Source organism: Pinus tabuliformis, chromosome 2_1 (assembly GCF_031772625.1).
Source record: "Pinus tabuliformis cultivar Carrire ecotype Pingquan chromosome 2_1, CPIR1, whole genome shotgun sequence".
Classification (NCBI taxonomy): Eukaryota; Viridiplantae; Streptophyta; class Pinopsida; order Pinales; family Pinaceae; genus Pinus; species Pinus tabuliformis.
Genome location: NC_142299.1, coordinates 892911130 through 892936224, shown reverse-complemented (window position 1 = coordinate 892936224; position 25095 = coordinate 892911130). Strand labels below are relative to the sequence as shown.

Here is a 25095-nt window from a genome sequence, read left to right as displayed (position 1 = left end):
CTGACACCAAGAGCTTCAAACCAACTATGCACAAATATGAATTAGCTAAATAAAGCGACTTTTAAACATAATGCATGGAATATAAAAAATATAAGGCATAGATGGACCATGTGCACCCTCGTATGAGGTCCACCTTCCTTTTTCTCCATAACATAACATGCATGCCTAAACCACACCACTTAATGTAGTATCACACTAATATATACTTAATGCAGTATCACGCTAATATTTCTATATGGGGGAAAATTCTATGTCCTAATTGCTTGTCCAAGGAGGGAGTTTTCCCAATCCCCCTCAAGTTCTATGATGCATGAATGCTCTAACTATAATTTGTGTACCCTGTATGCTTCTAACTCTAATTTGTGTGCCCTGTCAAAGCTACTTTTGTGTGCCCTGCAAGCTATAAGTCAATTCCATGTTTAGGAGGTCTTCCAGACTTGGCCCTCTGGCCTTCATTTTTGGCCTTCATTTCATTATCAAATGCACAATTGCTCTCATTCCAAATGACAGACTTGGCCCTCTGGCCTTCATTTCATTCTCAGATGCACAGTTTCTCTCATTCCAAAGGACAAGCTCAAACTTACACACAAATTCAACCTCAGGCCCATTTTCAATCTCATACTTAAGCAGGATGAAATTAAGGTTCATTTTCAAGCATGGCGAACCTCATAACTAGCTATGATTGAGATACAAAAACAACTTGTTATATACATAGATATACATGATATAGCATATATAATAATAAAACAGGTATAGATGGGGAAGCCTCATACTCGCAAAGGAAGAACATTTTTTATAACTAACCAAATATGTCGGAGCTTCACGTGTGTTTCATCTAGGTTAAACATTAGGACAGGGTCTCCTCATTTCATGTCTTTTTTCTATATAAAGTGGCTCACTTCTCCTCAGAAGCTAAGAATATGACCTAAAGCATACTTTATATCTAGTTTGAGTTTCAAAAGGCTCATGTTATAACTCACTTTATATTTGGTTTGAGTTTCAAAGGGCTCATGTTATAGCTCAAGGCCAGGAACAACTGTCTTGCCACTCGTAATGTTTTACTTCATATTTAGGCAAGGCATTGGACCTTTTTGGTATGCAGTCGCCGAGCTGGAGAGGGTCATTCCTGTGACATTCCATGGTGGGTTGTTATGTTTAGTTATCTTCTGGAGACTGGTGATGCAAACCAAGGTGTAGTTTGTGTGCAAATGATACTAGCATTAGAGCATAGATACTTCCCATTTGGAAGTTTATAAGGTGGGAAACCATGGGCCTCCTAAGATCACCGGTGTAGTTGTAGCCTGTACATCTCAAACAATAAAATTTTAGACCACAAGGTTAAGGTATGCATGTGATGTATTCACTCATTCCAAATTAATACATAAACTTAGATGCAAAACTATGCTACATGCGTTATAGAAATTCTAGGATAGGTACTTACGCTTTATTTTGGAAAACTCACAAAGCATCACCCTTAAGACTTCTGCATTCATAATCTTTCATTTTTATGCATTTTTTGCATCTGTTAGCATAATTTTGCATTTTGTACAAGCATCACCCACCCCTGTTGTATCTCAAATATGGTTTGGCCACAATTACAAACCCGCCACCACAATTGCATTCCCGATTTGACCACAATTACCAACCCACCACCACAATTGTGTTCCCTTAGGCTACAAGGCCTACCTTCAATCTAAAAAAGGATTTCCTCCCTTCCCGTGCCACCACATAGGTGTGATGCACAACTGCGCTCTCGTGCTTCTGTCTTGTGAGCATCATTTATAAGCACTTATGTCTTTGGTGCACACAGATCCATTTCACAAAAAACACCAACTTCAAGTATGGCCTAGCCACCACTGCCCCCACCACCACAATGCCTACCCTACATGGCAGTCCTCAACCTACTTGACTTGAGCAAACTAATAAATGACCCCATTTAACAATACGACTTTTCTCCCTGCTATGGGCAGGGGTAGCGTCCATCAAAACTTCTGCATCATCCATCAAATCACAAATGGTTAATTGAAAATAAATTATGTTATATCCCACACCTTTGGGACAGGGGATCTTGCAAGATAGGTTGACCAATTACTGTATGCCTCTAAATGATAAAAGCTTCTTTTGAATTTCACCTTAGGCACCTATAGAGTGCAATTTTTCTTTGTACTGGGCATAAATCAGAGAACAAGGTCGTAGGGAAGTTGTCGACCCAGAAGATGTGAAGAACTAGACTTAAGATGTGGAGAACTGGACTTGTGGCATGAGGGAAAATGGAAGTGGCTGCATGCGGGAAGCGAGAACATGTGGCCTCAAGAAAATAACAATGGCAGTATGTGGCAGCATGCAGTATAGCAAGAACATGCCACATCATGGGGAAAATGGTAGTGGAAAATGGTATGAAAATAATGAATACATAGGGGCAACAAAAAAAAAAACTTTGGATATAGAAGCAGCAACGAAAAACTTTAGATACATAAATTTCTCTGTACAAAACCTTGGATACAGAAATTTGGCTGGAGGAGCAAAAAACCTTGGATATGTTATGGATTGAAAACTTTGTTTTTGTTGGATTAAAAAAAGGTTTGGGTAAAATAACATTAGTCCATTATAATGTTGCCTTGATGCATGTGACGTCTCCAATAAGAGGTCCATTACAAAACTTTGGTTAAACTTTCCTGAAACGATATGGCCACCCAACAAGTTTGGTTAAATTTTAGTAAGACAGTTAGTCAACCCAAATTAATATGAATTCAATGATCTACTGATTGTTATAGTCCTTGCGTTGTCGTATGCAGGGACTAACAAGAATCAGTTGCAATTTGACTTTCCCATCATGTGGAGCTAGCCCACAGTTTGACACACTCACAGATTTTGTTGTGGTCAGCAAGGTCATGTGGGAACATTTGAAAGGCTGAAGTTGAATCAAGACTGCATCACATGTCATATTTAGACTTTATTGTACAAGTTTAAGGTTCATGGAATTGCAATTAAAGATGACAGGTTCACAATTTAAAATTATAATTTAATGAGCAATTTGTATAAAATATTAACTTGATGTGGGTATTTTGTCACAATATTGGTTGCAATTTTTAGGAAAGGAAGGGTTTACAATAACAATTACATTAGTAAATATGGTTTATATATTGTAGAAATTTTGAATAATTTAACACATATTCACAGAGATTATCCTAATCATACAATTATAAGCGGAACATGTATAATACATAACCTCCTCTACGTTGATCATCAATTTACAGAAGCAGAAACATTCACAGGCACACATAGAAGCATCAATCAAACTCATAAACATAGTATGTATCCCGGGGAAAGCATCTCGCTAAAAACCCCACACTATCTGTATATTATATTGATTGAATCATGTAACATTACAAAGTACAATTCTTATCACAAGCAATCCAGTACCAGCACCACCTGTTACACACAATACAGCTCATATCTAATCTCCAAATCTATTCCACTGCTTGCCTGCCTCCACTACTCAATACCTGCTCAAGAACTGATCAGAATAGCTTCCCAAACTCGTATTTCACCTCAAAATAATCACTTACACTTTGTTGGACGTGAGCAAAGGCTACAATACTGGGCAAATACATGAGCAAACTCATTGGCATACTCAATCCCTTGATTGTGCAAGATCTGGTGCACAACTATAGTCACAACTGATAGCAATCTGATTCTCTAACACCTGTCCCTGCTGAACTGAACATGCACTGACATGCAACTGAGTTAACTGATGTATTCTATAGTTGTATTATGAGTTAATAACTTGTGAATTAATTAATAACTAATTCACCCAACTCATCTCTAGTCTATTGATCAGTTAGACTAAATACAACCAGTTTAACAAAGCTAAACTGAACACAACTCCATCAACTACACCTCCAGTCCACTAAACTCAACTCACTTGAGTTCTAACTGAAGTCATGCATGCAAATATTAGTCATCCCATAGGTAACCATGTATTTCCCTCTGGGATCTGCATGTACCACATCTGTAGCTCATCCTGAAGTGCTCCAAGAGAATAAGATCAAGTTTATAGTCCAAATATTATTATGAGACAATAATATTTGACTTTTCTATTTTTGACAGCCAGTCTAAAAATAGACTTTGATCACTCACACTTTGATCAAAAATAGAAGTCCATCTATTTTTCCCAACTGGACCAATCATCCATAAACAGCAACCTGCAATCCATAGACATGATCCATATGTCTAAAAATAGACATAGTCTAAAAATAGACTTGTGCCAAAAATAGCCTGCGGGCCCACTTAGTGAAGGCGACTCTTTTCACTAAGCTCCATCATCTTGTTGCACTCTCAACAAGCATTTCTTGTTGCACACTTTTCAACATATATGAAGGCTTTTTTGTTTTAACATTAATGGCAATAGCACAATCATTTATTTTTATAAAACGTTTGTTTTATTTATCTACATATTTACATGATGCCATTTGTTATTTGATAATTTGCATAGTAATTTCATAATTGTATTATGTAAATGTGAAATGGTAAGAATGTATTCACATGATGCCATTTATTATTTGATAATTTGCATGATAATTTCATAATTGTATTAGGTAAATTCCAAAAGATAAACATGTATACACATGATGCCCTTTGTTATTTGATAATTTGCATGGCAATTTCATAATAGTTAAAAATAAAATATAATTATAGTTAAATATAAAATATTTAAATACTTAAAAATTAGTTAAATATAAAATAGTTTAATAGTTTAAAATAAATTATAGTTATAGTTAAATATAAAACAATTGAAAAAAATACTCCAAAATTTACAAATTATGAGATTTTGGCTAAAAATATAGAATATATAGTTAAATATAAAATAGTTAAATATAATTAAATAGTTAAAAAAATGTATTCTGGAAATGACAAATAACCAATGTGAGCCAAAAAAATATATTCTAGGTGAAATTGTGGCTTTATTTGAAAATGACATTAAAAAATAGCAAAAACAAATAGTTAAATATAAAATATATATAGATGGTTAACTATAAAATATAAATATAGAGAATCAAATTTAAACATAAAATATATATAGACAGTTATTTTAATAAAAGCGCCACATATTCAAGGATTTCGATAAAATTAAAAAATTAGAAATAATATATTAAAAAAATATTAAATCTCATACTAATAAGTATTTTGGAACATAGATAAAAGTAAAGTAATATTAAAAATTTGTCTACATGGCATTTTTTATTATTTTCTTGATTTTTCCTTAGGAGGCCACTTTTAGTTTAAAATTTCCTCTGTTGACAAGAAGTTTGTTATAGAAGCAAATGAGGGGAAGAAACATATGCAATAGCTACTGGAACAGACTGTCATTTGGCTAAGACATCACCATGTGGGTCACCCATCATCATTGTGCCAAAGAATGATGGAACTTGGCATATGTGTATAAATTATAGGGCATTGAATGAGGTCATGATAAAGAATAGGTACCCCCTTCCCAGGATAGATGATTTGCTAAATCAGTTGTAGCAAGAGAAATACTTCACCAAGCTAGACTTAAAGTCTAGATATCACTGAGTTTGAGTCAGAGAAGAAGATACATATAAGACCACCTTCAAAACTCCGAAAGTTGTGTATGAATGGTTAGTCATGCCATTTAGCCTATGTAATGCACCAGCTACATTTATGAAATTAATGAATAATGTATTGTGCCCGTTTATAGATTCATTTATTATTGTTTATTTGAATTCTATATGGGTATATAGTGCTAACTAGGAGGAGAACATCTCACATTTGACGTAGGTGATAGATACATTAAGGAAGCATCAACTGGTAGAAAATATCAAAAAGTGTGAGTTTGCACAATAATATTTAGTGTGTCTGAAGTATGTGATAGGTGAAGGAGAGCTGAAGAGAGCCAATATGGAGGCCATCATGAAATAGTCAGTGCCAACTAATGTTTCCAAGGTTAGGAGATTTTTTGGGGTGCAAAGTACGTGAGGAAATTCATAGCCTCATTTTCAACAGTAGAAGCACCACTCCACACCATAACAATAAGTGGAAAGAGTTTCCAGTGGGGAAAGGGTCAGTAGAGGGCCTTTGAGGAGCTAAAGAAGAACATCAATCAAGCACCAGTTCTCGCATTACCAAAATTGCAATAGCCCTTTGAAGTGGAGATAGATGTGAGTGGGTATGCAATGGGATTGGTCTTAATGTAGAGAGGAAGGCATGTAAGTTACCACTCTGAATTATTTCATGGGTAATTTCTTAAGTACCCTACGCATGACAAGGAGTGTTATGCCCTAGTGCAAGTTGTGAAGAAGTGCTAACACTATCTGATGGGAAAGGAGACATTAATCTACATAGATCACTAGTCACTATAGTACCTATAGGCCTAAATTAAGCTACAATAGACTAGGTGTTATAGGTGGATGTGGTTTCTACAATAGTTTAATTTAGTGATTTAAGTATAAAAAGGGAAACACAAACAAGTTGGTTGAGATGCTTTCAAGGTCACCCACATTAAAGATCATGTATTTGGGAACTCTAATGCACATGGAACCATTCACCCATAATATAAATAGAGCCATAATCACAGAATGAGGACTTCAAGGAGGTATTTCAGTAGTTGCAGAGTCAAAGTCATGTGCACTATGGCAACAACACCGTTGACTACCATCTCTAAGATGGATTACTCTATAGGCTAGATAATTTATGTTTTCCTAAATGTGGGCAATTGAAGTTGATTAGAGAGGCTCACACCTCCAAGGTTTCAGGGCACTTTGGTGGAGGGAAGATTGTTGCCAACTTACAAAGGTATGTGTATTGTCCCTAGATGCAAGAAAAAGTAGCTAGGTTCATAAGAGAATGCACACTTTGTTACACTAGCAAGCATAACAACAAGAAACATGGGCTATTTCATCCCTTACCTATACCCACTTATCCTTGGGAGAGAATTTCCATGGACTTTGTGGGAGATTTACCAACAACCATGAAGGGACATGACTACCTATTAGTGGTAGTTGACAGGTTCAACAAGATATGTGTTATGATGCCATGTATGATTTGGATCTCTTTAGATACATAAATTATCCCTGATCTTTTACTTTTGTGATGTTATAATAATTGCATTTAAGAGAGAATCAAATAATCACATGTGCATGCTTAAATAAGAGGAAACATAATGACGATCAACAAATCAAGAACACAACACATTGATAACGGAGTTCAACCAGTGTGGGTTATGTCTCCTAGCTCGGTGTCAATATAGTGGAGGTCGCTTCCCTAATTCTGAAAATGATAATGATGATGTACATGGCATGTTCTTTGTCATAACAAGGAAAAATACCCTCAACAAGAGTGTTGTGTCTCTCCACGAGACATTCTCCCTATAGGAACTCTCACTCAAAATGGGTCTTCCTTCAACATGACAAGCTAATACATTCTCACAATAATGTGGCAACAAGTATCCCTCAACATAGTGTTACACATGGATCTCAACAATAATACATCATCTCATAAAAACAAAAGGATGCATAACATAACTACATCATGTACCTCCACTTTTGAAGATGGCCAAAAAAATGTAAATCTTGGTTATTGAAATGGACTGCACCACTGAATTCCTAGCGATGAGTGGTGTAAAATTGACTATCAACTTTTCCAATTCTGACACCATCAAATTCTGGGCCCTCGAGAATCTTTTAGATTCCCCCAAAGATTTATTTATGAAGATGATCAAAAAATCCACAGCTCGGAAGAAGATTCTAAGCACACCGCTATGCTCCTTGTGAAATTCTGTCAAGAATGAGTATAAAGTTGGCTACATTCCGACATTGACAAAAGTCAACCTCCAAGGCAATCTTTACGATTCCACAATATTCTTCAAAGATTATGTGCTACTGGACACCTACGTTTCCGATGTGCAAAAGGAAATTTTGACTGCATAGTTGGACTCCTGGTGAGAAAATGTGCAAAAATGGTTGTAAACAGGTCAAATTCTAGCACTGTAAAAATTTACCTCCCAAGGAATATTTTCTACATCTTGAGATTCTCAAGTTCATGATTCCACAACTGCAGGGGTTTAAGGTTCTGTTATGTTTCGAGGTTCCTCTATGCAGGGTTTCGCTATGGTTGCTCCGTTCAGCAAACACCCCTCTTCCCGTGGTCAAATGGGAGAATTGTAAGGTTTAAATGTAAGCGTTGTGGCAAATTTCACAAGAAGGGCCTGTGGGCTGTTGGAGGCTACCCAAATTAGGGCGAGGTAGACCTCGGTTCAAATCTTGTGGCAGTGAAAACTATGCACAATTATAAATTTTTGGACTGATTGGGTTAGAGCCTTTTGAATTGCAGCGGTTAAACATGGTGGTTTGTTAACAATTCTTTTTTGGAAACAATTGTGTTTTGTTGTTTAAACCATATGATATATGTGGAGGTGCATGGGAGGTGGGCCAAAAGGACCAGCCATGTGGGTTCAAGCCCCGCGACCTCCATATGGTGACAAGTGTCAATGGTCAAGGATCGTGAGCAGGGTCTCGGTTCAGTCGTGGGCCATAAGCGGGGTCCCAGTTCCGCCATAGGCCTCGACCCATTCAACATTATAATATAACCAACCATTGGGGTGGACGTCTCTTGTGGGCCCAGTCCACCCCTTGTTTTTAATATTTCTTTTTGTTTTTATAACCAATAATGGCCATTTTTTATTTTTTCGAAAATGAGGGTTCTTAGGCAAATTAAGTAGGCAACAATTTCACCTGCCCGGTGGCCGAATTTCGTGCATCAAATCTCGGTCAATTTGTAGGATCATTAAACCTAGCCCACATGCCCACTTTTACCAGATCTATCTTCTTCATATGAACTTGGATTGGAGTGTCATTTGCACCATTGGAATCAGGGCCATGAGCATTTAGACTTGGTCCTAGTTCATGAGAAATCTGACCACTTTGAATTTTGAGCTATTATAAGCCCTCTTTGACCTCTGAGGGTCTCTGGAACCACCTGAATCAATGTAATAAGACCATCAATGGATAAGAAGAAGAAAACGTGTTCATTGGAAGGGTCTGGGTGAACTTTGGGATACCAAGCAGCATCATTTCTGACAATGACACAAGATTTTCCAATGCATTCTAAACAAGATTGTGGGAGAAGATGGACATAAATTTGAGGAGATCTAAAACATTTCATCCACAGAGAGATGGGAAGACATAACTAGTCAACAATACTTTGGTGCAACTTTTGAGGGGATACAACCAAAAGAATCCAAAGACCTAGGATGAAAATTCGGTATATATACAACATTTTTACAATAGATAAGTCTGCACCTATACTAGAAGGTCCAAATTTGAAACTTGATTTTGATATTTGACGTATTCAAGTTTAGAAATTGCATATGGGAAGAAAGGATGAGTGAGGGAGGATCTTATAGGACCCACCTTAAGGAATGAAACATTTATAGAAAATATCAATTATATCCATGTATAGGTACAACAAAAATTGTTAGAGGCACAAGAGAAATATAAGGCCAGGCATGATTAGCATAGAATAGAGAAATCATTCAAAGTGGGAGATAGAGTGTGTCTACAGTTGAACAAGGAGAGGCTACAGGGGCTTGGTAAGAAAATAAAGTCTTCGAGGTATGGTCCCTTGGAGATATTGGAAAAGGTGGGTGATAATTCCTATTAACTGAGTTTACCACCATACATGTGCATTTACTCAGTTGTGAATGTAGAGAATTTAAAACTCTATTAGCCTTCCATGCTAGATCAGGAAGAGGAATAGGCCCTACCTTCTATGGAGGATTTGGCACCGGATTCTGAAGAAAAGTTGACAAAAGATATAGTTTTGCAGAAGAGGTCCAGAACTACAAGAAAGGGGCAAAATGACCTTTGAAATGTTGGGTTGAAAGGAAAAATTGTATGCAAAGTTAAGTGGTACACCATAGAGAAGGTGGGGGGGAGCTTTCCTTGCCTCATTTAGTAGAAGATTTTGGGAACCAAAAGGCTACCAAAATTGAGAGGTGTGATCTATATTACATCATTATTTTGTTTGTTATCCATATTTATGCTTTTAAAGTGGAAAAAATGGAGGAATAAGCTTTCAGGACCATTTTTACCAGCGGGACCGAGATTGGAAAATTAGGGTATGAAACCTTCTAGAGCGTTTTGAGGCATCAAATGACGTTTTTTGGGGATAAAACTTTGTCTCTTTAGCATGAAACCTTTTTTTCCGATTATACACAAAGACCTAAGTTTCCAACAATGTGAGAATCACTTCAATCAGAGTCTATATGTGAAAGTTATGCCACTCAAAATATGACCTTCCTGTTTTCACCACCATAATTCGAGAGGATGCCACGTCATCCCCCAAAATTCATTGAAAATGGCTAGCCATGTGACTATTATGAAGAAGACACTAGAAGAGTCTATATTATTTCTCTGATTTAGATTTGAGGTAGTCAAACCTAACCACTAGTAGGCTATTGGGTTGTGTTATAACTTGCCACTAGGAGGAAAAGGGGTTCCATTCTTGAAGATGGAGCCAGTTTGTGGTTTTGAAATGTCAACTGAACCTATTCAATCTGTGTATATTCCTCCTTTAAGTAAAAATACTAGCCACAAAAATTTATATACTATAATCACAACTTAGTATGGAAGGAGCATCCATGAGAAAAATCGGTTTCTTGAAAATCTAAGAATCAAATTCAAATGGAGAGCTACAAATTTGGAATTGTTGAAATCCTATAGAGATAAGCATATTATTCAAATCTAATTTTTTTGTCAGCTTTGTAGGGTTAGAATTAGCATTGTCATCAATTATTTATTCCTTCTTAAATCTCTTCATATCTTATGAAGTCTTGAAGATGGACCGAGTTTGTGGTTCTGAAACATCAACTAAAACTATTCAATTTGTGGATCTTCCTCCTTTAGATAAAGTATAGCCACAGAAAGCTATATATTGTAATCACAACCTAGTATACAAGGGACATCCTTGAGAAAATTCAGCTTCTTGACAATCTAAGAATTAAATTCAAACGAAGAGCTAAAGATTTAGAATTCTTCAAAGTCTTTAGAGATAAGCATATTATTCAAATCTAACTTTTCTAGTCAACCTTTTAGGGTTAGACTTATCAATGTCATCAATTATTTATTCCTTCTTAAAGCTCTTCATATCTTCTTAAGTCTTGACTATGGACCCAGTTTGTGGTTATGAAACGTTGATTGAAACTATTCAATCTGTGGATCTTCCTCCTTTAGATAAAAATACCAGCCACATAAATCTATATATTTTAATCATAGCATGATATGGAAGGGGAATCTGTGAGAAAATTTGGCTTCTTGAAAATCTAAGAATTAAAGTCAAACAGAGAGTTGAAAATTTGGAATTATTGAGAGCATGGAGACATAAGAATATTATTCAAATCTAGGTTTTTTGGTTGGATTTTTAGGGTTAGAGTTAGCACTATCATCAACTATTAATTCCTTCTTAAAGCTCTTGATATCTTCTCAAGTCTCTAAGATGGACTCAGTTTGTGGTTCTGAAATGTCGACTGAAACTATTCAATCTTTGAATCTTCCTCCTTTAGATAAAAATACCAACCACAAAAATCTATATACTATAATTACAGCTTGGTATGGAAGGGACATCCATGAGAAAATTCGGCGTCTTGATAGTATTAGAATTAAAATCAAATGGAGAGTTGAAGATTTGGAATTCTTGAAAATCTGTAGAGATAAACATATTATTCAAATCTAATTTTTATGTTCAACTATTTAGGATTAGAATTAGCACTATCGTCAACTATTTATTCCTTCTTAAATCTCTTCATATCTTCTCAAATCTTAAATATGAACTCAGTTTATAGTTCCAAAATATCAATTAATTCCACCTTTAAATAAAAATACCAACCACATAAATCTATATACTATATTTAAAATCATATTAACCATAATCCAAAATCATTCAAATAATTATTATTAATAAATTAATATAATTACAAAAATAAAAATATTAAAATATATCAAAATATAAAATCAAATAATTAAATATATAATTAAACTATTTCTTAAACCAGCATCTCAAATAACATATTTAATAGTACATCAAATTTAAATTTATTAAATATAAACCTATAATTTTTAATAGCAGTAAAATCCGTAATGTTTATGCTTTAATACATGTCAAAAATTAATTAAATTCCTAAATATATTTTTTAAAGATCCGCATTACTTCAATTTTACTGAATATTTCATAAATCTGTCGTTTGATGATTGTTGTCATAAAGGATTGATTGATTACATTGGAGATTTAATTTATATTTACAAGAAAACTCATATCTATGTAAGAGACTTAATATGGTTATAATATTCCAATCATATTATTATTTGAAATTAAATTAAAACACCCCTTTAAAGTTGATGATTTCGTTTTGATAATATTTTCTCTTTCTATTTCATGTATAACTTTCAAGAATATATTCACTAAGGGTTATATATATATATATATATATATATATATATATAAACTAGGATGCATAAGAGAAAGTGTGATCACTACGGAAAAATGAACTTTTTCACTGATGTTGTTGAATGTTGTCGGCCAGGGACACTATTACACCTAGAGTCATAGTAGAGTCCACAAGTGTTTTCTCATAAAAGATAATTTTATAACCATGAAAGTGTTATGTTCCAAATTTTATTTTAATTAAAAAGTGAGTTTTATTTTTCTATATTTGTTTTTTTAAGTGAGTTTTATTTGTTTTAATTTTTTAATAAATTGTTATATGTATTCAAATAAAAGATACTTATAGTTAATAGGCAATATTTTTGGTAAATTTTATGTAAAAATATATAACAGACTTTTTTTTTACAGAATTTAATAGTTTGTGATATTTTCAATAATTTATTTCATATTTTTTATTTGACTATTAGATAAAATTATCATTATTATATAAAGTAATTTTAGAAATGGAATAACAAGTTACATGATGAACAACTATTGTTGCAACATATTAATATAAAACCCTTTATTGTAATTTTACATTATTATCATTTGTCCATTTAATTAGGCCAGTTAATCACATATCTAATGATATAAGTGTTAATGACATGCAAGGAAGAAATATCATTTGAATGACATAATAGGAAAACACACTCATAGACACTAACATGCCTTGGAAACCCTGTAGGGAAAAACCCACAAATAATTTTTTTATTAAAAGTTTCGTGAGGGTGTTCACCCCTCACTGAATTCTTGTAAGAGATTTCATCCCTTGACCATTTTTAAAATATTTACAAATAAATATCATATTAAATTCAAATGTGACTAGATAGAGGTCCTTACATTAATCATGACATCATTTAACCCATAATTCCCTGAGCATTGTGTCTTTGTGGCTTGGTTATTCCTTGCAGTGAAGTATCCTACATTTGAAAATCCCTCAATCTGCATTGACCATTAGTTTATTTCCTGCCATAATATTAAATATAATACATCATTTGCATAAGTCATAATGCTTTCCTCCAATTACTACTATCAGCAACTCTGACATAATGATTATATAAATATTTATCAATCCCAAACAATAAACCTCTATTAGTTATACTTTAAACATATTTTCATGTTCCTCTTTCTTGCACATGCGTTAATTAAAAGTACATAATTTCACCAACATGCCTATTTATCCATGCATTCGTAAGGCTATGACACATGTTATTTCATCCAAATCTCACACGCATATAGTATAATGAATAAATATTACCAAGGCATGCTCATCTATATATACTTCACATGCATTTTAAGAGAGGGAATAGTTACATATTACCTCTACACACAAGAATATGTTAGTATTTTAAAGATTAACCATGGCTATTACTATCTCTTTGTAGGGAAATGTTTCCAAAGGGTTATCACCACAACTATTATTAATTTCAAAAAGAAAACCCCACACAACTACCCATACTTTGTGCAAGCAAATACATATCTTTTTCTAAAAGAAACTAGTTTAATAGCTATTATTTTTGTACATATAAAACACACAATCTTTTTCCAAAAGAGATTAATGAATATTATCTGTGTGCATGTATACACATATTCTTTATCCAAAAGGAAGTTAACAAAATAGATATTATGTACACAAACACATATTATTTCTCAACAAAATTAATTCAACAACTATTCTTTTTGTGCATATAAATACTTGTTCTCTTTCAAGAACACTAACACAATAGCTAATCTTTTATGTATACAACACATGTTCTTCTCCAAGAAACTTTAAAAAATAGCTAGTATTTTTTGTATATAAACACATATTCACAATAGCTATTGTTTTGTGCACCTCAACACATATCATTTTCCAAGAAACTTAGAAAAATAACTATTATTTATGTGCGTATAAGCGCATATTCTTTTTCAAAAAAATTAGCAAAATGGCTATTTTCTATGTGCATATTTCTCATGCATTGAATATTTACATTCAATATAAAACCTTATCTATGCATATTTTTCATGCATTGAATATTTGAATTCGATATAAAATTTTATCTATGCATTAAATAATTGCATAAAACATGTCTTTTTATTCATACTCCAAAAAGTATTAAGTAAATAATTGTAAAATGGAAAATGCATTTAAGGGTCAAATTTTATTTTTGAATGCAAAAACAACATCATTTTTTCATTTCCCTAATGCCATTTATTCAACCTTCGATGCCCAGAATGCAAACTATATAATAATTTTTCCACGACAAGATTTTTTAAAATAAATGTATCATAAATTTCCATGAGACGTTAATGCATACCTTGTTAGCTTGAAATATGCTCAACTATTTTATGAACCTCTTCACAATCTCATTTGTGGAAATGTATTATGGCAGTTTGCAAAAGACATTCAACTCAAGGATGTCCTCAGCCTCTTCACAAATAAAACCCTAAAGCGTGGAAACTGTAAGAGCCACACAAGAACATTGCACAGGAAGTGATAACAATTTCAATGTAACAGCCTTGCCTAAGAAAGTAAAATGTGTCTTCACACCTACCCACGCACCTACACATTTCATCTTATGCATGGGCTTTTGTCTACATAACTCTTATGAATTGACTATCCATCTACCAGCGTAGCTTTAAGTAATGTAACATTTAATGAATTATTTTCCTCTACTGCCTAGATACTACCTCTCGCTCAAATTCACTATGAAACCCTTATAGTTGATGAACCCATCCTAGATCAGTTATCCTTTATTTGTTTGATTCGATAAGGAAAGTTAACTTATAGTATTAGTTACAAATTAATGTACAGAAGATTCTTGACATCAACTGTTTCATCGAGCGTGCTATCACCATTAAAAAAAAAAACAAACAAACAAACAAACAATCAAATTATTAAATCATGAATGCCAAATGTAGGTTCTAAGTATATGGATATTAAATACTCCCCCCCTTAAATATAACACCGTTCATGGTGTTGGTCTCTTCTTTCTTTCATCATTATTATACTTTCATCTAGTCTTTATCTCTCATTGGAACTTTATCTTTATATTTATATTACTTTTATCCTTCATAGTCATATTTCATTCATGACATCTACCTCTAGTCATGATAGTTCAGCAACCAGAACAACCAAAAAGGGGGTACTTCCCCTTCAAATAAAGGATTTTATTTCCAGGAAGTATCAATAAGTAAAACAATAATGTTTTATTAATAATCATAAACATTTACAGCTACAAAAATATTCAATTTTTACTTTCAATCATTTATCCATTGTTCAATTTCATAAACACAAAAAACAAAGTCTTTGTACCAACTTATTGTTACTTGTCAATACTCTTGGAAATCATGAACACTTCACACAATAATTTTAATTACAAGTGGTTTATCAGTTGTGACAAGAACTCTATGAGTGGTTTATCAGCCCAATAGCAAGCACCTTGGGTGGTTTAACAACCTCCATGGAAAGCACCCCATAGCATATGACCAAAAAATCCAACATAATCACATTAATCACAACATTTGCAATCAAATGATATTCACAATATTTTTAACTATCAATAATTTATCATAGTATCTGTACAAGTACTCAAAGAGCACCTAGCTCTCTAATCATCAAAATGATCAAAGTAGTCATAATTGCACCAAGTGCATATTGTATTAGCCCCTACCAAAAGATATCCACAAGACTGGTAATACAATAGAAGGACTACAATTCCAATAGTTCATTCTAGAGCACTAGGTTCTTTTGCTGTCAGGATGTGCAGAAAATTCTTGCACAATCATACACAAATTTCATGTTAACACATCACTTACTTGGTTAGTTAAATTGGTCTACTTAGAAAACCATAGTGGGTAAAATAATTCTCCTCCAATCGATGAGAACTAGTTTCCACAAAAGGCTCCAAAGCCAATAGGGTTGCCTTGTGCTTTTCCCCACTCACCATCTTGGCCAACCCTTTTCCCTTACTTAGATCATTTATCCCTAGGGAGAGGAAATCCAAGCAAGCAACTACCTCTACCCATGGCCCTCCTTGGGCCTTTCCCAATTGTCTTATAATTGTCTAGAATGTGAAATTTTCTTTATCACATTTTGTCACTATAATTTACATAACTAACAATATGCACATTAATATTAAAGTCTATGGAACATTTATGTGCATCAAGTATTCATATTTTACCCTCAACATCAGCCCCATAGTTTGTAAAAGTAAATTTGATAGGAAATCATGTTTGACATCTCATGTCATACAGGTGGTGTTCACTTCAAAATAGTCCACCTAATAATCAACATGCAATTTAGAAGAAAAAAACATTACTATATCCTCTATGCACAAATCATGCATGCCATAACTATAAACATTATACCTTCACAATTGCGGTTTCAAATCACATTGCAACATTTTACCTTGCACTGGTTTTTATATTTTTGTGGTGTTAGAATTTTAGTGACATTATTATGTTTCCATTAAGATTCCCTTGCTTGATCACACTAGCAACATTAGTCACAACTACTTTTGATAAAACTATATCTTGTAAAAAATAGGATTATTCACAAAAAATATTTATTAAATACATTCAAGATGTATTTCACTTTCACATGCATCAATGTTATCAACATTTCAACAAAGTAGAAAGGTATTGGTCCTATCCATATTTCATAAACCATTTCCATTAATTAAGAATACACATAACAAATAAGCCTACATACAAGGAACTATAAAAAGTAGTGTCCATGAAGTTGTTTCCAACAATAATTAAGGGAATGTGACCTCTTTAAAAGATATAGCCTTTATAATCCAATAGTTGACATTCACCATAGTTCCAATAAATTAGTCTTGCTAATAGATTCAAAATGCCATCCATATGGTTTTTTAGCAATGTCAACGAATACACCATATGTCCACAACTATATGATGTAGTGTCACCACAATATTCACATGTACTAGATGAATTTCTACCAGATTAAATTAACAAATTTGTTATATGTATGATGCATACCAAATAACATCATCATTGAATCATCAAATTGTAGAGTTTTAAATTTTGAACAAATAGTGTAATAACCAACATTTGATTTCCACTAGTTCTATCATTAAGTTGGTTGAACATAAATAGTACATTTCATCTCATGCATTTTGGTACAATATTAAACTATCGAATAATCTTGGTTTCCCTCATCAAACCAATTACTATTTATTTATGTTCATATACAAAGACACAACCCTTTTCCATTTTTTTTCTTATTATAACAATGCATTTCTATTCATCAATCACTTTTAAAAACAATATTGTTATCGTGATTTAAGTTCTTTGTAACATTCAAGAACTTATAGTCATATGTATGAATTATTAAACAACATCCACTTCTGCAATCATCATATTTTATTTCATACCATATTGTTATGCATAAAAGCCTATACAAAGCTTTACTCAAATAAGAACACTAATTCACCATTAGTACTTGAGTGTCCATAAAAATTATGGTAGAAATCCAATCAACCTCAAATTCAACAGTGTATTGACACCATTAGACCAATATCATGCAATGAACTACCACTATCACATTATTTACAACTTTAATAATCTTCAATCAAAATTGATTTATGCATATTGCAATATACCTTAATAGTTATTCATGCAATACTAATTCATGAAGGTACTGAAATACACTAAATAATCAATGCTACCAACCATCATAAACTCAATCCAAATCCACAAGGATTCTTTTCAATGTCTTTTAGAACATTCTAATGTCCTATTCAACGATAACCCCCACCTTTTTACATTCCTTCATTATCACAAAAAACGATAAATGTATTCATTCTTTTCTTACAAGCAATGCATTGTAACTGCAATATTTTTTGTCTAAATGCACAATTAAGAATTATTATAAGAGTATCCATGTAAAGGTTGTTAGTTATTTCACACTATCACTAATTATAGTTGAGTATTCAAAATTGTTCATGATTTAGCTACAAACAATGCAACAAAATTCTTATTTTCTTTTATCTACATAAAGATTCAAATGCTATGAGCATAGTTTTAAAGAAAAATTTAACACTTACTATTCTTCAATGTCGTTATTAACACCATGATGCATCTCATATTAAATGTAGTCTACTGCATACATTGCCATGGAATTTTTCGTAACTTAGTGTTATACCTAAACTTATATCCATTAGCATCATACCTCTACTCCATGTTCTTATATAACCCAAAAAGGCTCCAGTGATTCAACCTAGCTTTGATACCACTTGTAACATCCCCCGATAAAAAATTTACAAATAAATATCATCTTAAATTCAAACATGACTAGCTAGAGGTCAGTACATTAATCATGATATCATTTACCCCATAATTCCTAGAGCCCTGTGTCTTTATGGTTTGGTTTTTCCCTATAGTGGATTATAGTGTGTTTAAGAATCCCTCAATCTACATGGACCATTAGTTCTTTTTCTTACATAATATTAAATATAATCCATGTTTTTCATAAGAAACTACTTTCCTGTAGTTACTACCATCAGCTACTCTGACATCATGATTATATAAAAAATTATCAATCCCAAACAATGAGCCTCTATTAGTTATACCTTAAACATCTTTTCAGGTGTCTCTTTCTTGCATGCGTATTAATTAAAAGTACATAATTTTACAAACATGCCTATTTATCCATGCATGTGTAAGGCTATGACACATGTTTGTCCATCCAAATCAAACAGGCATAAATTAAAATGCATAAAGATTACCAAGGCATACATATCCAGCTATACTTCACATACATTTGAAGAAAGTGAATAGTTACATTTTACCTCTACACACAAGAATACAGTAATATTTTAAAGATTCACCATTGTTATTACTATCTTTTCACACAAGAAAAGGGAAATATTTCCAAAGGATTAAACAAATACTATTATTTTCTTCACAAAAAAACACATTTGTTTTCAAAAGAAAAACCCTTGCAACAACCCATACTCTGTGCATGCAAATACATAACCTTTTTCCAAAAGAGACTAGTCTAATAGCTATTATCTTTGTACATATAAACACATAATATTTTTCGAAAAAAAACAAACTATCATATTTGTACATGCAAACACATATTATTTTTCCAAAAAAATGAACTATTATCTTTGTACATGTATACATATATTCATTATCCAAAAGAAAGTTAACACAATAGCTAATATGTACACAAATACATATTCTTTCTCAAGAAAATTAATACAATAGTTATTATTTCTAAGCATAACACACATGTTTTTTTTCAAGAACACTAACACAATAGCTAATATTTACGCCGTAAGGCGTTTCCCTCTGAGATCAACTCCCCTCTCTGCCTACCTGTCATCTTGTAAGCCACAGGATTATATGTTAGACGATTGCAACCATTTCAGCCGTTGATCGGGGTTGCCCAAACGGTTTGGGCGTTTCATCGAATAGTTTCATCCGGGCAGCAGGGTTTGTACCTCAGATCAAACGCTTGCCCTCGCTCTGGATTTGGTTTCAGGCTCCCTGTTCTTGCCGGTCTTCGTATTTTTCCTCTGGGTAATTATTCCACTGGATCATAGGCTGCTGGATCATGCCATCAAAGGCGGCGCCATCAGATGCGATGTGCAGCAGATCAGGTCTCTGAATGCGAGTGCAGGAACAGAGCTTTCCAGGGAGACTCCAGAGGTTGGGAGCACTGATCAACTAAAAATAGCCCTAAAAAATTCCTTACAAGGTTAGCTTATTCTTACATGGGTATGTTATGCTTTCTGTTATTGAATTTGGGGTCCTTATTGCATTTTGGATGATAACAGTAATTCGGAGCTGAAGGATTTAAGCCTTTTCTGAAAGTAAATTGCTGATTGCCCGTTTGGGTTTTGTGAATGTCAATGCAAGGCCTGAACAGGGGTGTTTTCGGCGTTCCAGTGGCTAAAAGGAACGAAATAGAGAAGCTTCTAATGCTGCTTGAAGAACAAAACCCTGTACACAATCCTACTGAAAATCTCCAAATGGTAAATGCGTTTGTATTTCAGTGTGACACCTTCATTTCACATGAATCTAGTTGCAGGATTCCACGTCGATTCCTTCACCGCGTAGCCTCCGACCAACCATGCCTGCAACTTGAATTCTCTCTATATATATATCTATAACTTCTTTGCATATTCAATGTGGTTTTCGTAGGCTCAGTGCAAATATCCATTGCCTCTGTAATTGCGAATTCTGTGATATGAATATGATGGAACAATCAACAACTCAATTCGATTGTCTGCTCTTCGGTACTTTTGGCATGAATTCAGAAGAAATCCTGGATTCTGTTTCAATTTGAACTTTTCGCATATCTTTAATTGCATTTATCATGAACATTTTGCCAGAAATTCCAAAGTTATTTTGACGCTCTGTTTTATTTTTGTCACAGATTTGGATGATACTCTGTATCCTTCCAGTACAGGCATTGCCACAGCCTGCCGCAAGAATATTGATGGTGTGCTGTGAATTATGTCCCGTATTAAGTTTTACATACAGATTATTTTTTCCTTCCTCTATTAGAATTCAATTAGTTTTTTCTCCCTGGGTGTTGTTTCATGGATTTGATTAATGTTGTTCCAGAGTTTCTTGCACAAGTTTTCGGATTCAGCAGAGAAATTGTTTCCAGCCTCCGTACAGAATTTTATAAAACCAATGGGAGCACTCTGGCTGGGCTGAGAGTAAGATTTCCCGCCTTCCATATTCAATCTGCAAGAAAAAATCAATTCTTATTCACTCCCCTTTAAGCATCACCATGTGACAACTTCATAGAGCAGAACAGAGGTATCATTGCTTGGAGGATTTAGGCTGTTTGACTGTGACTAATAACTGTTGTTTAAAGTTGCAGAAACTGGGTTATGAGGTTGATGCAGATGAATATCACAGGTGCAATTCTATTTTGTTTGTGCTGTGAATGATTGTTTCTGTCACATTTTTCCTTTCCTACAATGAGCAAAAAAGAAAATCAATATAGAGTGCTGTGAGAGACCTATTTCAGACAAATAGAAATAGCTTTTCAGCTTTTGTATTTAATTTTCCATGACATTCATGCTTAAATTGTATCACTAAGCATCATGGCTTAGTGAGGAGATTCACCTCTATTTCTCCCCTGAGATAATTGAAATTTATCTGGCTAGGTGCATATGCTTTATTGGCATTTTATCAAAAGGAAAATCTTATACATGTGTAATTTTCATAATTTCTAGATTTGTGCATGGGAACTTGCCATATGAAGTCATTGAACCAGACCCTGCACTGAGAAGCGTTTTGATGAGCATGCCTCAAAGGAAATTGGTAAGTATTTGGTAATGAGTTGCATAAATTCAATTTTTAGGTCAACTTCAATAGAATTTAAAGCCTTACAAGCACAAACACAATTCTATAAGGTTGCTTCCCCTGTGGATAGTTGAAAGAGATCATGAAAAATACAATAGTTGGCATTATTTCTCTAAGAATTAAATGAAATGAATGCAACCATAACTATTGTTTGGAGATATCTTATGTGCAGATATTTACAAATTTAGATAAGACTCATGCATGTAAAGTCCTAAAAAGACTAGGCTTGGAAGACTGTTTTGAGGATGTCATATGTTTTGAGAGCCTTAATATGGCTTATCCTTTTAATCAACAAACTGATGAATGCAAACCCAATACTTCTCCTGTTTTTATCAAGCCCTCAATTGAAGCCATGAAGCGTGCACTCACAATTGCAAATGCAGATCCACCAAGAACAGTAAGTTTCCAGCGTTTGTCTTTAATTTGTTTACATATTTTTACAGTGATCCTTCTTCGAACTCTTCTGCAGCTCTTCTTTGATGACAATCTCCGAAACATAGCAGGAGCAAAAGCAACAGGCCTTAATACAGTTCTGGTAAGCCCTCAAATGACCCTCAGAAATTACTAGTACATGTCATAATTTTATCAAATTGCAGGAAACTTTATAATTCTTTGTGACATAGTGGGAAAGGTTTAAGATGGAATTCTGTATCCTTCCAGTACAGGCATTGCCACAGCCTGCCGCAAGAATATTGATGGTGTGCTGTGAATTATGTCCCGTATTAAGTTTTACATACAGATTATTTTTTCCTTCCTCTATTAGAATTCAATTACTTTTTTCTCCCTGGGTGTTGTTTCATGGATTTGATTAATGTTGTTCCAGAGTTTCTTGCACAAGTTTTCGGATTTAGCAGAGAAATTGTTTCCAGCCTCCGTACAGAATTTTATAAAACCAATGGGAGCACTCTGGCTGGGCTGAGAGTAAGATTTCCCGCCTTCCATATTCAATCTGCAAGAAAAAATCAATTCTTATTCACTCCCCTTTAAGCATCACCATGTGACAACTTCATAGAGCAGAACAGAGGTATCATTGCTTGGAGGATTTAGGCTGTTTGACTGTGACTAATAACTGTTGTTTATAGTTGCAGAAACTGGGTTATGAGGTTGATGCAGATGAATATCACAGGTGCAATTCTATTTTGTTTGTGCTGTGAATGATTGTTTCTGTCACATTTTTCCTTTCCTACAATGAGCAAAAAAGAAAATCAATATAGAGTGCTGTGAGAGACCTATTTCAGAAAAATAGAAATAGCTTTTCAGCTTTTGTATTTAATTTTCCATGACATTCATGCTTAAATTGTATCACTAAGCATCATGGCTTAGTGAGGAGATTCACCTCTATTTCTCCCCTGAGATAATTGAAATTTATCTGGCTAGGTGCATATGCTTTATTGGCATTTTATCAAAAGGAAAATCTTATACATGTGTAATTTTCATAATTTCTAGATTTGTGCATGGGAACTTGCCATATGAAGTCATTGAACCAGACCCTGCACTGAGAAGCGTTTTGATGAGCATGCCTCAAAGGAAATTGGTAAGTATTTGGTAATGAGTTGCATAAATTCAATTTTTAGGTCAACTTCAATAGAATTTAAAGCCTTACAAGCACAAACACAATTCTATAAGGTTGCTTCCCCTGTGGATAGTTGAAAGAGATCATGAAAAATACAATAGTTGGCATTATTTCTCTAAGAATTAAATGAAATGAATGCAACCATAACTATTGTTTGGAGATATCTTATGTGCAGATATTTACAAATTCAGATAAGACTCATGCATGTAAAGTCCTAAAAAGACTTGGCTTGGAAGACTGTTTTGAGGATGTCATATGTTTTGAGAGCCTTAATATGGCTTATCCTTTTAATCAACAAACTGATGAATGCAAACCCAATACTTCTCCTGTTTTTATCAAGCCCTCAATTGAAGCCATGAAGCGTGCACTCACAATTGCAAATGCAGATCCACCAAGAACAGTAAGTTTCCAGCGTTTGTCTTTAATTTGTTTACATATTTTTACAGTGATCCTTCTTCGAACTCTTCTGCAGCTCTTCTTTGATGACAATGTCCGAAACATAGCAGGAGCAAAAGCAACAGGCCTTAATACAGTTCTGGTAAGCCCTCAAATGACCCTCAGAAATTACTAGTACATGTCATAATTTTATCAAATTGCAGGAAACTTTATAATTCTTTGTGACATAGTGGGAAAGGTTTAAGATGGAATTTATTCGTTACAGAAAAATAGTGGGGGAAAGAGAGTTCTGTGTTGTAAATTGTGAAAATTGTTTTAATAGTTTTGACCATTGGACTCGAAAACTCCTGTTCGTAGTCAAATTTCTTTTGAATCTGAGAGAAGTAAAAAGATTACTTGAAAGTCTAGATTATCATTCTTGGTGGCTTGATATTTATTGGTTTCTTACTTAATTTGGTATGTTGTTTGGGAAGGTGGGCAGCTCTGTAAAATCTGAGGAAGCTGATTATTCCCTAGAAAGTATTCATAATGTGAGGGAGGCAGTTCCTGAAATTTGGAAGGAGACAACCAAATACATGGGCCATGATAGAGATGACAACTTTGACTTTTCAATTGTTAATGTGAATTCCATTGAAGAAACTCCTATTGAGGGTTAACTAGCCAAACATTCTGAAAAAATTTATCATTGAATGGAAAATGATAAAATATTCACATTTAAATAAGCTTGTAGAGTTTGTTAATTTCTACATTCAGGTCACTTGGATTGAATCCCACAACGGTTTCACAATCAAATGACCTTCTACTATGATCACTTATTGTACAAGTATGATCTAGGAAGCAATTCTCTTTGATACATTTGCAGATTTTTATGGGTCTTCTTGCAGAACCCAAAGGGCTTTAAACGCTTGTTCAATTCTGTGGCCAAGGAATCCACTACCATTGCTTCCAATTCCTTCTGCATGGACATAAAGTGTGCCCTTTCTGCCATGTTGCTAAGAACTACTGGATAAAAATGCCAAACCACAACACTGAGGGCCTGCATGCTGGTTAAACTTAAAAGCCTGAGGAAAGGTAGAGATTTGGCTGACAAGACTTCTTTGGAGACAATCAATTGTGAAAATGACCATCCAATTAATGAGAGAGAAATTTTCTACTTGAGTTCAAACTAGATTAATTCCCTTTCCCTTGCCAAGGAATGCTGATCTAGAAAGCATCAACAAAATACAAATGAGAGGAGAAGGAAACAATCAAAATCCAGCAGTGCTTGGAATGCAATCCGTCATTTGCAAGGGAAG

At 33.9% G+C, this 25095-nt stretch overlaps 1 protein-coding gene across 1 annotated transcript; it reads left to right on the top strand.

Annotated features, from left to right (window-relative positions):
* Positions 1–20067: 20067 nt before the first annotated feature.
* On the top strand, positions 20068–24615 carry LOC149203514 (uncharacterized). The gene is made up of 15 exons (XM_089401900.1): positions 20068–20206; positions 20378–20483; positions 20653–20747; positions 20888–20953; positions 21079–21176; positions 21344–21381; positions 21702–21789; positions 22004–22349; positions 22470–22529; positions 22655–22752; positions 22920–22957; positions 23278–23365; positions 23580–23804; positions 23877–23942; positions 24274–24615. Exons 3-15 carry the CDS (start codon positions 20699–20701, stop codon positions 24454–24456), a joined length of 1443 nt encoding a protein of 480 aa, XP_089258026.1. The 5' UTR covers positions 20068–20206; positions 20378–20483; positions 20653–20698; the 3' UTR covers positions 24457–24615.
* Positions 24616–25095: the final 480 nt, after the last annotated feature.

Bases quoted from the DNA above. Each gene is read 5' to 3' on its own strand.
- LOC149203514 (XM_089401900.1), top strand. From the start codon at position 20,699: ATGAATATGATGGAACAATCAACAACTCAATTCGATTGTCTGCTCTTC. The intron at 21,382-21,701 runs GTGCAATTCTAT...CATAATTTCTAG, and splicing joins GATGCAGATGAATATCACAG to ATTTGTGCATGGGAACTTGC. The intron at 23,366-23,579 runs GTAAGTATTTGG...TCTTATGTGCAG, and splicing joins GCATGCCTCAAAGGAAATTG to ATATTTACAAATTCAGATAA.